Here is a 16,337-nt window from a genome sequence, read left to right on the forward strand (position 1 = left end):
TTGATTGAAATTTTTAAAAAAATTTTTTGATCAAAAAATTAATAATACAAAAAATATATTTTTTTTTTCGAGTTTCCGCAAATAGTTTAAAGAAAAAAACATATGTGCTCTACACGTTATCATCATAGCTTCAACATATGTTGATTTTATTCACAGTCGTGTATTGTGCATTAACCCAGAAATAATCAATGATAAAATACAGACCCAATTATTAGACATAGCAAAAAAATTTTAGCAAATAAAACTTTTTTTTGATTGAAGACAATCATTTTTCATTTTTTGGAAAGAATGAACAAAAACAAATTATTGAAAAAGCCAATGGAACAATTAACAGATCAAACATCAACAGATTCATATACGATATTGTTCATTTAATCGATATCTTGCATATTTTTCTTTATCAGTTACAAAAAAACATTCAAAGATCATGCCCATATAAAAGTTTCCCAATATGAAAATACGAATTTTTGGCTTTCGCATATTATTTGGGAAGCAAACGCTCTTATTATGAAGAACATTTTGAATGTCCTGCATTTATGCAGGTATATTTGTGCAATTATATTTTCATTGGAAGCAAAATCGCCAGACAACTCGTTTCAGCGAGTAAAGCATGCGCCATCAGCAAAAGGTGAGACGGTGGAGGAACTGGAGATCACTCCACACTTTTTGAGCTTGGACGAGATTACACAGGATGAGAGCTTCATGAAAAGACAGGAAATTTCCTTTGGAAGTGAAAGTGTTGGCCCACTTGATGTTGTACCGGAATATAAAGGTTTGCGATAGAAGTGAATAACTGTACCATGAATTATCTTGTTTGGAAAAATTAAGGGAGCTTACGAGGAGATGAAAGTCTTGAATTTAGCGGGTCATGCTTTGCTGAGATGAATGGAGAACTGGAGATGGATGAAGGTGGAATGACGATTATGCTGAATTCATCAAAGGCCCGCAGTGCACTGTGCAAAGAAGTGTTGGTGTTTTTGACCCCAGGAAGATTGTCGTCATGCGCAGTGATAAAGAAGGGAATGCATAAAATCCGACTCAAAGGCTGGAGGGACAAGAAGGAGAAAGAGCTTGTGAAGCAAGAAGGAGTTCATTGCTTTGTTATTAATGAGGGGTTTGCAACTGCTTATTACAGTTACGAATAAAGAGATTTTGATGTTTTTAATGATTTGAACGGAACTATTTTGAAATGTTTTTGCGAATATGAATGGTTGCTCTTGGGGGGTTCAACACGATATCCATCAGGACGGTGCCATTTCTGAAGAGTGCATGGAAAGTGTTCAGTCTTGCATCAGCTGCAAAAAAAGCGAACCAAACAGCACTGTTGGAGTTCGAGAGGCAGCAGCTGAACATGACTTTTGTTGGGAGGGATGAGAATATTGTTCTGTATGAAGTGGAGCCGAAGATCAAAAGCGGGGATCTTCTGGCCTGTAACATTTTGAGTGCGACAAATGTGATGGGAACAGTGTTCTACGGTGCACGAGTATCTCATATTGCAGGTGTGAAGTAGAGGAGATACTGAGCTGGTTATTTTCGTTTTCTCTTTCAAAGAAAAACAATTCGTATTTTCTATCTTTCGTAATTTCATTTCGACTATCTCTTTTTATAAATATTGCCTTTTGGAATTTGCTCTGATTCAAACTGTGGATTGATGGACGCTGTGCATCTTTTGTTACTCAGCGTGCCTTAGAGACAAATATGGGAAATTGTATGTGGTGGAGCACACAAGCTCTACATTCTTCAATGTGCCGACACCACCTTGGGGCAATGGATTTCGAAAGGTGTGTAAATGCTCTCTGATGTTTTTCTTTGTGAATAAAGTTGGAGTTAGGAATAAATGTTTTAATTGTAAGGAGTTTTATTTTATTTTATTTTATTTTATTTTTTTTTGCTTTTGTTGTTGTTGATTTAAAAACTTCGTTTGATGATTTTTCTTTTGCTGAATTTTTGTGATTATCGTATCCTTTTGATTTTCTTATTCAAATCATGCCCTTTTTATTTTTCTTTGTTGTTAATCATTCATTCATTAATTTTTCAAATTTCTTTTGCACCAGACACCCTTCAAAGAATGGGTGAGCATTTACGCTGCACACAACTACTCTGTTGCCTGGCTGCCGCTGGCTCCGGGGCTTTCAAAGAAGTTCAATTCAGAAGCAGCGTGGGAGTGGTTTGAGGAGAACGTGCAGCCATTCGGGATGACGCGGCTTTTCACGCTGCCTGTGGACAACGGCGGAGAAAAGAATCTGCCGCATTTTCTGTCTGAGCACTCGCTGACACTTGTTGCAGCACTTGCAGAGCGAATAAAGCCTGCAGCGATTCAGGAGGTGCTGTGGGAGCCGATCAGCATGCGCTTGTACCAGGTGTACAGGCAGGAGCCCTGCTCGGGGGTTTTGGAGTGTTTGGGGAGATTGTCGGATCTGAATTTGACACTGATGGAAGCTCTTGCAATTCCTGAAGACGAGAAATGGAAGTACAAAGTTTGTTCATGCTGTTGTTATGATATATCTTTCAAAACATATATTTAATAAACACAAATGATTGATTTTTTATATCATTTTACGATTTCTCTGTTTTTTTTTTTTTCCTTTAAATTTTCACTGGTTGATAAATATAATTTTCTTCTCTTCTCTTCTCTCTTTTTTTGCTGTTATTTGCGCTGTGGTTGTATTGTTCGCACAATCAGAACGGAGAGTCTTATTTCTGCTCCACATTTGTGATGAAGCTTTTGAGAGCAGGCGGTCTGTTTCAATCGATAAAGTTCAATGCAACTGAACTGACTCCGAAAGACATATGCTCTGTATGTTTTTTTAGTCTTTTTATTTTATTATTTGTGAATATTTTTGGGTTGCTAATCTCTTTCAATTTATGTGTGTATCTTCTATGTGGTTCTTTCGCTCTCTCTCCTCAGCTGAAGATATTTGACACTCATCCAAAAACACGTCTTCCTGCTGTATGCCACAAGACGCTGAATGTTTCAAGACCCTACTGCCAAATTATGGGAGGTTATGTCTTGGAAGTGCAGGACTTCAACACAATTGAGCCGCATAACAACATGTTCAGCTCTTGTTCTGCCAGAGATCCTGATTGGCATGTTTGGCCTGATGGATGCTGATTGGGGTTTTGTTCCAATGTGTCACAAAACGTTGGCCTCATTATTTTTTTAAGAAAAAAATTCATCATTTGCATTTTGCATGATAACTTTTATATTTTTATCTTTTTGTTCTCTGAACATTTTTTAACAAAATTCAATAAGCATTTTCTGATTGCTTCATTCTTTTTGCATAATTTCAGAGAAATGGATTTAACGTGTTGCTTTTTTGTTGTGAATGGACTAAGTTCAATAGTGTAATTCTAGTAGAAAAGTCATATTTTATTGCACTTTTCGAATTTTCTCTTTTTTGATTGAGCGGTTTTTTTATCTCTGTGATTTTTAATCAGGACATATTTTTATGTTGGTTAACGACAATATTTTGAATTGCAAGTTTTTGCAATAAAAAAGTATAACTTTTATTATTTTTTTGAATTTTTTTTTAACTTAAGCATTAATAATGATGAAAAACAAAAAAAAATGAATTGAAAAGAACAATAAAAAAACATTCCAGCCTTAAAGTTATTCAACGAATTCGAAGGATTCTAATTAAATAATTCCATTCTCTTTCAAAAGTTTGCCTTGTTTTGATGTCTTTTGATAATTTTAAACTAATGTCAGATGCTATCTCTTTTTCACTTGCCCCAAACATATTTCCAGGAAGGGCTTCTCTAATTCTTGAAAAAATGTTTTTCTTTCGCTTTGCTTTTTCCTCTTTAATCTTTGTCTCCTCAATCTCCTTTTCCGTTGCCAGACGCTTTTGAACGATTTGAGAAATAGTTACAACTGTTTGAAAAAGATCTGTTTGCCTAAAGAAGTTTATGCGTTGTAATTTCGCATTAAACATCTTTGCAGCAAAATGTGCAACCAATGCATTTTGTTCGCTTGTCGAATGAAATCGCTTTAGCAGTTCGCACAGAAGCTGGCAAAAGAGATATCCAGGCTGATGTTTGATATTCACGCTCGAAAATTTAGCACTTGAATCTGAAATTCTTGACAAAGGAATTGTGTAACGAGTTTTTTGCATTGAGAATGCTGAATCAAGTCGTGATGCTTTATCGAGAGGCGATGAATTCATATCACTCAGTGAATCTGAAGTGTGCCTGCGTTGCCTGTCAAAAGGAAAAGGCGTATTTATTGAATCAACAGGTTGTAAGCTTCTATATGGAAATAGAGAATCTCTCCTTGCTCCTTCTCGAATCTCTGTCTCATGTTCCGAATCATCCAATTGAGAAGACGATTCCAAATTGTCCAATTCCCACAACGTGCTCTTCTTTGAATAGCTTTCTTTTCTTGAATTGCTAATATTCCACAAGCTTTCTGCTGAACCTTCATGGGAAGAGATGTTGTTCAAAATTGACAGTGAATAAAAAATTGGTTGCTTCATTGGCTCGCTTCGATTCTCTCCAATTAGAAACCGGAAAAGTGCATGAGCTCCTCCATTTTCGACTATTGATTTGCAGCATTGTGACGATTGTCCAGAGAAAAAGTCTATAAAAGATATTTGAAGAAAATCAGAAATCACGTTTTTCATACAGGATTTTCAAGAAAAATGAAAAAATTAATTAACAAATTAATAATAATCATACCAAGTTGCTGAACAGATTCTAAGATAGAATCCAATCTGTTTGTCGATATTAGTTGGTTCAAAGGTTTCATCCAAAGAGGATCTTCAGCTAACTCTGTCTCTGCAATTACACTTTCGTTTGGAACAGAATCAGACAATTGCTTTCGCAAAGGAAGCACCGAAGATGAAACAGGGATGGAAGCTTCTTGCTTTGTTGAAGAATTCGAAAGAGAAACAGTTGATTGACGTGGTGTTTGAAACGTAGACCGCTGCACATGAGCACTTCTTGAATGAGTTGTGCTAACAGGAGCAGATACAAACGACACTTGTGAAATGGATTGAGGCGAAGATAAGGGCTGCTTAAGTGGTGTTGGCGTTTTCACTCTTGAATCTGCAAACAACGATGAGCTCGATGATGCAGCTGACAGTCTTCTGCTTTCCAACGTTATTGTTTTTCTTACAGCTTTCATTTGCGTTCTTGTTTCAACAAATTCTGTCTTTTCTGTTAAACTTCTCCTTTCAGTGTTTGTTGAAATTTGAGGTGTTAAAGAACGAGAAGCAATCTGATCTTTTTCCTTCTCTTTATTCAGATACACTGTCATTGGAGTGATAGCTTTATGAAGCTGATCTTCTTTCATCGTCAACGGCGTCTTGGATGAGGCAAATGGGGATGGAGACGAAGGATTTCTTGTTTCCAGTGTTAAAGCTCGAATTCTCGGTGTTTGCCTCAAGCTTGAATCCTTTCTCGCATCTCTTTCTCGAATAATCCCATCAGCATTCATCAGCTTCATAATTTGCTCCAATTGCTTCTGCTGCTCTTCTTTCCTTTTTATCATCGCTCTTCTTTGCTCAACGAGATGCTGTCTTCTCTTGGCCTTCTCAGCTTTATGAAGAGCTTTTTGCTTCTCCTTTTCCTCTTTCACTTTCCTTTTCCAGTTCTTTCTGTGCATGAAATTCCTGAAGCATCGCTGAATAATAACTGCGCTTTTTTTCATTCGCAAATATCGCTGCCTGTGAAAATGTTTCCTCCACATTGTTTGAATCAGAATAGCTGAATGATCCCTCTTTCTTTTTTCCTCTCCGAAGTCACTTTTTAATTTATTTGTTTCTATTTCTTCAATATCCATTTCATTGTTTGGCTTTACAGTGGTTCTTTTTGAAGAAATGAAAGATGATGTAATTTCTGTCATTCTGGAAGGATTTTGTTTGGAGCCAAGAGCAAACGGTTCATTTGAAGGGGGATATGAAGGCAAAGATGTTGCTCCATTCTGCTGTGATAAATAACTTGCAGAAGGATGCTCCTGAAATTCGTTAAATCCTCTTCCAGGAGTCACCAAATTTTGTTCAGTTTCCGTTTCCATAGCAATTGAATTTGGATTTGCCATTGCTGTTGTTGCGATATGTGCTTGCATTGAATGTGATGTGCTGATGAATGTTGAAGGAGATCGAGTTACAATTGGTGAAGTGGCTGTAGAAACAAACGAAGACGTAGCATTAAATTTTGGCTGCGAGGAGATGTCATTCAATTGTCCACTGTGATTTGCATAAGATGAAGGAGATTGCACGTGATTAACGGGTGATGCTTGTTGATTCAAGACAAAAGGCATCTGGTTTTGTGCTGTTGATGAAATGTTTTGAGGTGAAAGTTGGTGTAATTGAGAAAATTGTGCGGGAGATTGAGAATTAAGTGGTTGTGAAATGCCAATAGGAGTAGAGATGGCTGGGGCCTGTGCTTGAGTCGAAAAAGGCTGAGACGCAGCCTCGGGATTGAAATGAAGAGGTGAAGTGTAATGAACTGAAGAATCTTTGAGTGATGCTGCGTTCAGCACAAATGGAGAGTATTGCGAAGATGCAAGCGGCTGTTGCTGAAGCTGAATAAGTTGGCGAACAACTGGAGAACCGTTTTCAAGCTGGCTTGGCTGTAGAATGAAAACTGGCTGTTGATTGAGGATGTCAGAAGACTTAAGCATTGGAGGAGACAAGTTTTGTGGTATAGGTGAAGATTCAAGACGAGTGCTTGGGGACAATTGAAGAGGAGTCTGGCTCAGACTGATAGTCTGCTCAAGCTGTACTATTTTCTCTCTCAATTTTCTGTTTTCCTCTTCTGTGACTCTGCTTTCTATGGGGATTTGATTTGAAGTTTCATCTGTTTCTGTTGCGTCGATATTACTATTCTTTTTTGTTTCAATTCCGCTTTCGGTTTTCTCTTTTATTTTTTTATTCGGTCCAATATTTTTATTTTGATCTTTGTTTTTCGTGTTCAGCTTATCGATTCTAATTAATGGTGGCTCTTTTTGTTTCCTTCTCGCATTTCTTTCGAACGACGCCTCGGTTGAATACGAAACAACTTCATATTCGCTGCCATCTCTCTTCATCTGCTCTTTCTCGTGTGGCTGCTTTCCAGAACAATCACTTGCCCGCTCATTGGCCGAATGTCCGCCTGGCCATTCCGATGAGCTGCTGGGCGAAAGGAGGGCTTTCCCACATGCTTCGCTTCCACCCCCGCCAAGCCCTGCCCGATTCTCAACAATGATCGACTGCTCCTCCCCAATCCCATTCTGCATCCTCTCCTCACCCGCCGACACCCAACGCCCAAAACCCCGATTCGCCTGAACTGGCGTCGACAGCTGCACATCACCCCCAAAAAGCCCACTCGCATTTCCCTGTCTCATTTCAGTTCTGCCCCTCTCCTCTTCAAACACCCTTCCACCTGAACCGCCTGCTCCCCCAATGTCTGCTGCCTTGCCCTCCATTCCTGCTCTCACACCTTCTCCAACAACACTCATCCCCTCAAGCACCGCTGGGCCAGACGGCCACAGCTGCTGCGGCTGAGCATGTGCGAGAGGCGTTGACAGCGCAGAGCATGCCATCCCTCCACCCACCAAAGGGCTTTTTTGAACATTCCCTTCCATCGCTGCCATTTCTGTCATCGCTGCACTGCCAACTGATCTGCGCTTCATGCTGCCTGTCATCGTCGACACTGACACACTTTTCGGCGTCTCCTCTGATCCACCCCAAACACACCCTGCTGCCTGCTGCTGCTGATGCTGCTGCGGACGAGTGGCTGAACCCAGCGGAGTCGAAAACGCGCTGCCTGACCCCTTCCCCATGTCTGTCACCTCCTCGTCAAAGATCTCATACTCCTCCTCTGTTCGATCTGTCTGCACAATCGCATCTGCCACCAGCACTCCACCACCACCACCTCCTCCTCCTCTACCTCTCGCTCCCCAGACCTCTCCTCCTCCTCCTCCAATCCTCCAATAGCTCTGCTTCAACAGCTTCTTTTCCTCTTCTGCTTCAATCATCCCCAGCGCCTCTTCTTCCTCTTTCTTCTTCTCCAGCTCTTCCTCAAGCATGTGCAGCCGCGCCTCCTTCTCCTTCCGCACCCGAGCCTTCCGCTGCACCTCTTCTTCCCTCTTCCCCTCCAGAGCCATCCGGCACTTCCTCCCCAGCGCCATCCTCCTCAGCCCCCTCCCAATCTCCTCCCCAGCCTTTCTCTCCCTCTCTTCTGCTTCCCCTTTCAGCCTCCAAAACATCTCCTCACACAACACACGCCTCACCTGCTCCCGCCGCTTCCTCGTCACCACCTCCCCTGCCTCGATCTTCCTTCGCTCCTCTGCCAGCCCTCGCACCATCGCTTCTCTCAAACACTCCCCATACACCACACGCCTCCTCCACCACCCGCTTATCCTGCCTGCTGCCCTCTGCCTCCTCTCTTCCTCCGCCATCCACCTCACCACAAGCTCCTCTCTCGCCTCGCTGCATCGCATCCCCTTTCTCCACCCTTCCCCAATCACCCATCCTGCCCTTCCTTCTCTCACAAAATTTTCTCTCCGCTTCTCCTCCAAAATCTCTTTGCCCCTGCCCACGCACACATGCCTCCAATACCCCCTGCCGATCACCCTCCCTGCCACACCCCTCCTTTCTGCCTCCCTCTCCCTCTCTCCACTCAGCACACCACCTGCATATCTTCGCCTCCACATCTTCACACACCCTCTCGCAATCACCCCCGCTCCCGCCCTTCTTCGCTCCCCCTCTCTCTCCTCTGCCTCCTTCATCCTCTCTGACCCAGCCTTCCTCTTCCACCTCCCCATCCACCCCACCCCAATCACCAGCGCTGCTCCTTCCCGCTCTTTTGCCATCTCCGCCTCCCGCACTTCCTCTTCTCTCCTTCGCCTTCCAAGCTCTTCTCTGCTTCGCTCCCTCACAATCCGTCTCCGCTCCATCCTGCTGATCACACCCGCCCCTTCCCTTCGCTCTTCCTCTTCCTCTTCCCTCTCTCTCCGCTCAATGTCTTTTCGGATGTCCCGGATCCGCTCCCGCTTCTGCCGGATCCGCTCCTCCACCTCTTTCTGCTCCTCCCACACCCGTTGAATCTTCCCATCAAACTCATCCTCCTCAGCCTCTCCTCCTTCCAAATCCCTCCTCTCCTTCCCTCCTTTCTTCCTCACCACCCCTCGAACTTGCACCCCTTTCTCTGCTTTCTGCTCTTCCTCTCTCCTTTCCCTTTCATTCACCACCTTCACCTCCATTTCTCTTTCTCTTTCTCTTTTCCCTTCTCTTTCCCTTTCCTCAACAGCATCTGCTTTCCCTTCTCCATTCCCTTCCTTTCCTTCTTTCTCACCCCTTGTGCTTATTTTCCGAGGCTTCACTTTCTCTCTCACAGCTCCTCTCATCCTTTCTCTCGATTCTGTCACAAACACTTCAACTTCCTCCTTCTCTTCTCTCTCTCTTTCTCCTTTCCCTTCTCCTCCCTCCGCTTTCCTTTCCACTCCCACTTCTTCTCTCACATTTTTCTCCCTTTCCCTCCATTCACTCGATTTGTCAGCATCACCCAACCCTTCACTCCGTCCAACCAACAAATCATCATCTTCTTCTCCTTCTCCTCCTTCTCCTTCTTCTCCTTCCTCCTCACTCTCATTCGATTCCATGAACTCTTCCCATATCTGCGTCGCTCGCCTCTTCTTCATCTTCTTCTCCATCATTTCTCTCTCTTTCCTCACCGTCGACTCGCTCGGCGCAAGCACATCCAACAGCACTTCCGACATCCCCTCCAAATATGGCCCCAGCACTCCTGTTCCATTCAATGATGATGATGAAGCTGTTGTTGATGATGCTGTTGATGCTGTTGAAGGAGCTGCGGTGAGTGATGAGAGCGATGGGTGGTGCGATATCTTGCGCGCCTCAAATATCTCCTCCTCTGCGCTGATCGTGGGCCTCTTCGACTGCAGCGCAGAAAACGGCGAATGAAACATGTGAGACTGCGACAAGGGTGTCGATGTGGGTGTTGAGGTGGATGAAGTGGATGAAGTGGATCGGGTGACTGGTACAGGCGAGTTGTGTGATGTGCTCAAAGCAGACAGTTCGCCCGATGCATTGCGAGGTGAGCATCCATTTTGAGATGCTCCCCTCTCATTTGCATGCTGCGAAGGGGATGAGCCAGACACACCCTGTTTCGCCTGTGACTCCAAAGATGATGATGATGAGGAAAAGGAGGAGGATGACTTTTCATTGGCCAAATGTTCTGCTTCACTCGCTGCCCCGTTGTCTTCTCCTTCCTTCCCCATCGGAGGCACTCCCATGCTGAAGCTTGTCCGCTTCGACGGCCTCATCACCACCTCAGTCAGCCCATACTCTCCTTCTGCCCCTCTGCCTCCTCGTCCTCCTCTTCCATCCTCCAAAACATCAACAAGCACACCAACACCCCTTTTCTCAAACGCTCTTCTGTTCTCTTCCTCATTCCCTGCATCTCCTCCCTCTCCTTCTGATTCTCCCTCTTCCCTCTCCCCTTCTCTCCCCACCACTTCCACAACTTCCACAACTTCCTCCACCTCAAACTGCCTCCCATCCTCTTCGCCCATCTCTGCCTCCACCCATTCTTCATATGTGTGCTCTCTCCCCTCCTTTCCAACCCCCGATGCTCCCTCCCTCCCCTCCTCCTCTCCTTCCTCTTCCTCCTCCTCCTTCCGCCTCATCACACACATCATGCACTTGCACTCCTTCCCCACAAGCGCCTTCACACAGATCGAGTCGTTCTTTTCCTCCTCCTCCAAACGCCCAAGCTCCTCTCTGTCTTCTGCCAAATCCCCCACCAAACCCCCCACTCTGCCTTTCTCTCCCTCTCCCTCTCCATCTCCCTTCAGCACCCCTGTTCCAACCCCACCCATCTGCCTCCACCGGTTCTCAATCGCCTCTCGCTGCTCCTTTCTCCGACGCCGCCGCTCTTCTCGCTCTTCCTTCAGCTCCCTCAGAATCCGCCGCACCCGCCAGCCCCTCGCCACACTCTGAATCGCAACTGCACTTCCCTCCCTCCAAACCTCCTCTTTCTTCAGCGACGACAGATGCACAAACAGCCCAGCAACCGTCCCTGCCACAAGCCCTGCCGGAAGCTCTGCTGCTGTGCTTGTGCACACCTCCGACACTAACCCATGCAAATGCAACAGACAAAATAGAAAAACCAAGTATTACAGTTCATATTAAAATTAAAATAAAATAAAACAAAATAAAATAAAAAAAAGATTATGATTATGATTATGTTGAATTGCAATATGAAAACCATCCACAAACCGATCTCCGGATACCCGCCAATCCGAACAGACGCCCTCCAAAACAGCCGGAAAAACGGCGTGCGAAACCGGCGTGCATATCTGTATTGTGTGCCGCACACCCCCATTTGCTGCGCTCGCTTCGAACCCCCACGCACCACTGCTCCGCAACCCGATGCTCGAACTGCCTCGGCGCTTCCTTTTCTGCGTTCGCTGGCTGCAACCCACTGCCGATACGTCGGGATGTAGTGCGGCGCATACGCATGCACCATCTCGCAGAACAGCCTGCCGCTTGATATCACATCTTCTTCCCCTTCCTCTCCTCCCTCTTCCTCTCCTCCTTCACCCAGCACACCATCTCTCTTTTGCGCCCACTCCGCCCAAACGAGCTGATCCGCCCCAGCCGCCCCGAGCACACGCAGTTGCACCACTCCACCAGCGCCTCCTCCAAACTCTTCCTCCTTTCCCTCTCCTCCTCCCTCCTCTCTTTCCCCACCCAACCGTTCTTGTCCGTCAGGGCACCACAGCCCCCTCCTCCCTTCCCACATTCAACACCACACCTTCCCCTTTTCTTCCACCTCTCCCACTCACTTATTTCCCGCTCCACCATGTCCGCCGTCACCGCCCACCAAATGCCTCCAACCCCTGACTCCCGGCAAACCCCCCTTTTCTCCTCTCCCCTGCTTCCCAATCTGCCTCTAAGCCTTTCCAGCCGCATCGAAAAATAACTCAATATTCGCCACCCAAGCGCCGTGTTCATCTGTCTGCTCCCGTCAGCACAGCGCACTTTGTCAACCCACGACAGATCAAGTGCCTCTTCTTCCTCTTCCTCAGACTCTTCCTCTCCTTCTTCCTCTCCTTCATCCACCAACTCTTCCTTTTCATCATTTTCTTCATCATTCTCTTCCTCCCCTCTTCCCGCTCCCCTCTTGCCGCTTCTTCTTTCACCCCGTGCTCGCACACCCACTTCTGATAAAGTTGCCTTTCCTTTTCTTCCAGCACCAAAATGGCTCATCAGGTATTTCAGAAGAAAGCATATGTTTCGCTGCTTCTCCTTTCCACTCACTGCATTTCGCTTCATCCCGTCGCAGCAGTGAAAGCAAATGCATCTGCTTATGATTTCATTCACCGGAAGATCGATGTCCGCCCACTCATCACGCACTTCCCAGCCAGGCGCACGGCCCTGACACTCTGCGCCGTTATCAAATGACCATCCCTCAGATGCTTGAAGAGAAGAATTCTTTGGAGGCAGGGCACCCGCTGAAGACGAAGTCGTTTGCTTCACAGACTTTGTTGGAAAAAAAAGAGAAGAAGATGATGATGATGAAGATGAAGATGATGATGATGATGAAGACGAGGAGTTTTGTGAAGAAGAAGAAGATCTCATCAGCTGTTCTTTCAGCATAAACACCTCAACGATTCGTCCAAGAATAATCCCGTCTGAAAAATCATACGGCTGCTTTCCATCCGGAAAACTCATTTCCAGCACTGCGCTCTGTGCGAAGCGCAGCTCCAGCCCATAGCTGCGAAACTGCTTGGAAGCATCCCCCGTTCCTTGAAGCAGCTGCCCACAAACCTCGTTGAACATCGATGCCGAATCTTTGAATTTCGACTCCACTCGGAAGAGAAGCGGACGGCTGGCTAAAATGCCGCATGGGATGCGCAATCCGTCTGCTCCCAAATTCCCCGAGAAACTTGCAGATTTGCGCTTTTCATCATAAATCCTCGCCGAGTCCAGCAGCGCAATAAGTTGGAAGCATTTGACGCAGACCCCCTCAATGCTCGACACAGATCCTTTGAGAAACCTGTCCACAAAATATTGCGTCATTTCTCTGACCTCGCCTCTCGCCTCAGACAAATCACTCGAGCTCTGTAAATACGCTTTATCCTTCTCGCCCCGCATGCATTCTATCCCAAAGCGCAGCCACAGCGCATCATAGCTTCGGCAAAACGTTTGCGCAAGTTTCTTCTGCATGCTCAAACTTCGGCAAAAGTCTTCTCCATCAATCGCCTTGATCGCCCGCTGCTCAAACTTCCTGTTCATTATCGCCGTCATTTTTGCAAACCCCTGGCTAAACAAAATATTTCTCCCTCGCTCCAAATCGCGCGCATCGTAGCTTTTCTGCCACTTCGAGCAGTGGAACATCGATAGCATTTTTTGGATGCGCTCTTGAATTAGTTGCTGGAAATAGGATTTGCAGCGTTGATTGCAAAGACGCTTCATTTTTCGAAATCAAAATCAACTGCGCTTTTTCGCCCGATGCAGCCGCCTCTCGCAGTTGCAAAAATAGCAATATTTTTCAAAAATGATTAAAAAATTATGGATTTCTTTTTTTAATTTTTTGTTTGGAAAATGGCAAGATTGAACACTTTCATAAACTCCACAAATAAATGGTGAATCGATCCTTTTCTGTTCACTCACACATGATAATCAGACTCCCTTTGAAATTTGCTTGTTCTCGCCAAAACACCAAACCGATTGCCCACCGAAAAAGGAACCAAACAGACTGATTATTTGAGATAATGTTTGATTTTTTCTTATAAAATGCAATTATTTTCTGTGGTGCAGAAATAAACAAAAATTCAAATGCCTCTTGCCAATTATTCGCATTGCCAAAATACCAGCCACCATTTGATTGTTCCACAACTTCATTTTTCACACTGGCAAAGGGCTTTCATCGGAAAAGAATGGCACTCATCTTTTCCTCTGGAAAAACAAAACAAAACAAAACAAAAAAGAATGCTTTTTCAAAATCCATCCATTTTTGTGAAAGCCTCAAAACAGCACTTGCCAAATTTTGAAATGGTGCAAAAAACAATACAAAAATAAAAAAATTCAAAAAATAAAAAGAAAGAAAGAAAAGAAAAAAAGAAAAACACAGCTCCTTTCATTTCCTCAGACACTCGCAAAATAGTCTGTAATAACAATTGAAAAGTCCCCCAACTCTTTTCCGTTTAGCAAAGGGTTTGTTTCAAAAAAACTCGTAATGCTATCTTCGTATCCTTCTTCTTCCATCTTCTCAAATATCTTTCTTTTCATCTCCTTCCTCTCTTCCTCTTTCTCTTCCTCCTCCTCTTTCTCTTCCTCTTCCTCTTCCTCTTCCTCTTCCTCTTCCTCTTCCTCTTCCTCTTCCTCTTCCTCTTCCTCCCCTTCTTCCTTCCCTTTCCTTTTCATGCTTCTCGAAAGCTCTTCAAAAAATTCCATGCAAAATAATACCAAAATCTTTTTCTGTGTTTCTTGCTTCATTTCTTCCAACACAACATCAATAACCCCTGCATTCCATAAAACCTCTGCCCCCACGGCTTTGCAGCGTGCCATCGTTACAAAAAGGCCGATGCATCCTTTTCTAATTTTCTGCCCCTTCTCTCTTGCTGCTCTGCACACACAGACAATGCAACGAATCAGGCCAACACACTCTTCGCTATTCAATGCATGGCAATGGCAAATCAATGTGTCTGTTATTTCGATCCATCTCATGATTATGCAAATGCTTTCCTCTTCCTTTTCCTTTTCCTTCCAATCCACACTTGCAGCCAGCTCTTCCAATTCTCTCCTTGCTTCTCTCCCAAAGTGCAGCTCATTCGCAATCCCCTTTCCCAGTTTTTTATCCTCGACCAAACGACTAATCAAAAAGTCCCACGCCAACGAATAGCCAAGTCTCGTCAGGTTGCGACACTTTTCGTGATGCTCGATGATTTCCGTAATCTCTTCCAGATACAGCTCTTTTTTCACTTTCTGCTCAAAATAAACAACATATCCGCAGATGTCAAATGCAATTCAAAAATATACAAAGAATAATAAAGAAAAATAAAAAGATAGAAAAACAAAGAAAAGAAAATACATTCCGCTGCCAAATGCTGCTCAAAGCCAACAAAGCCATTTCCACTTCTTTTTGAACGTCCTCGCTTTCCTCCTTGTTCAGCCCAACTTTCAAAAGGCAAGGCACACATATCCCCAGAAGCCCCGGCAAAAAATCTGACACAAGCATGACATAACATTCGCACAGATCAGCAAAATGCTTTTCGTCCTTATCTCCTTTCTTCTTCTCTTCTTCAGCAATCTTCTTCTTGAGTCGCTCCAGGAGCAAAGACCTGTTGAACTCCGAAAAGTACATGCACCCCGCCGCCTTGATGCGTCCGATGTGCTTCAGCAGCACTACCACTTTCTCAATTCCCACTTTCTTTTCTTCAATCATTTTGTCCATTTCGTCAAACAGCTCTGTCTTGAAAATCGAACAAAACCCACACTCGTCCATCTCATCCAGCATTCCTTTCAGCTCTTCCATTTTATGTTCCTGCTCAATTTCCGTGCATCGCCCCAGCTCACAAATGGATTCTTTTCAAAACAAATGAAAAAAAATTCATATTCACCAAAAACGATAAGTGCAGCAATGCCCGCAAACCAAAAAATGTGTTTCTATTGTCCGTCTCCTGCGTCTTTTTGGAGTGTTAAAAAAAAACACAACAACAACAAATCACGCATTTTTGTGGTTCACATGGAAAATGAATTCAACAGCAGACAAATTTTGGCAAAAAAAATGAGAACTGAAGGCAATTAGTGAAATTGCAGCATCCATACAGCTGTCTTCAGCATAAGCATAATTACTCAGAAATGATGGAGAAATGCAATGATTTGTCAAATACAAATAATATTATGGCTGCTCCGTTTGTTTGTGGAGAAAATTCTATTTCGCAAAGAAACATCCATCTTCAACACAAGCATGTGTTGCATTTAATTTTTTTTTTCTTCAAGTCCGTCAGTCATTGAAAATTCGTGTCAGTTCGTAATTTTTTATGAAATATTTTATTAATCACTGAAATTTTAAGATGTTTGTATTATTTTTATGAAACCTATGCGTTATACTGAAAAACAGAATCATTCATCAGCCAATTGGTCACTTGGTATTATTATTATTATTATTATTATTATAAATTTCATCATCTTTTTATTTATTTTCTCATTTTCTATATTCATTCGATTGACAATGTTTGCTTTCTTCAACAAAACATCATCAATCCATTTTTTTAATTCTTTCAATTTTCAAACCTTTTCATGTGATATTTATCATCTGTAATGGCTTTCTGTATTTCAATTCATTTTTGCTTTAATATACCATTTTTCTGTGAAAAGTGTGAT

General features: G+C 43.7%; 3 protein-coding genes across 3 annotated transcripts; 1 reads left to right on the forward strand and 2 right to left on the reverse strand.

Moving 5' to 3' along the window:
* The first annotated feature begins 443 nt into the window (after positions 1-443).
* On the forward strand, positions 444-3,567 carry MONOS_15374 (putative Zinc finger, MYND-type). Its single transcript, XM_067868241.1, has 7 exons — positions 444-772; positions 829-1,114; positions 1,246-1,499; positions 1,681-1,781; positions 2,055-2,477; positions 2,684-2,797; positions 2,909-3,567. The coding sequence occupies exons 1-7, from the start codon at positions 508-510 to the stop codon at positions 3,110-3,112; spliced, it is 1,647 nt and encodes a 548-aa protein (XP_067736170.1). The 5' UTR covers positions 444-507; the 3' UTR covers positions 3,113-3,567.
* Positions 3,525-13,355, reverse strand: MONOS_13233fu15373 (uncharacterized protein; the record flags this gene model as incomplete). Its single annotated transcript, XM_067865919.1, has 4 exons — positions 3,525-4,579; positions 4,678-11,076; positions 11,223-11,705; positions 11,756-13,355. 4 exons carry the CDS (start codon positions 13,353-13,355, stop codon positions 3,615-3,617), a joined length of 9,447 nt encoding a protein of 3,148 aa, XP_067736171.1. The 3' UTR covers positions 3,525-3,614.
* Positions 13,356-13,944: 589 nt separating this feature from the next.
* Positions 13,945-15,854, reverse strand: MONOS_13232 (uncharacterized protein). Its single transcript, XM_067865918.1, has 4 exons — positions 15,780-15,854; positions 15,604-15,637; positions 15,043-15,536; positions 13,945-14,936 (listed from the first exon to the last, which is right to left on the reverse strand). Exons 1-4 carry the CDS (start codon positions 15,798-15,800, stop codon positions 14,097-14,099), a joined length of 1,389 nt encoding a protein of 462 aa, XP_067736172.1. The 5' UTR covers positions 15,801-15,854; the 3' UTR covers positions 13,945-14,096.
* Positions 15,855-16,337: the final 483 nt, after the last annotated feature.

This window comes from Monocercomonoides exilis (assembly GCF_001643675.1).
Source record: "Monocercomonoides exilis strain PA203 chromosome Unknown scaffold1-2713096, whole genome shotgun sequence".
NCBI lineage: Eukaryota > Preaxostyla > Oxymonadida > Polymastigidae > Monocercomonoides > Monocercomonoides exilis.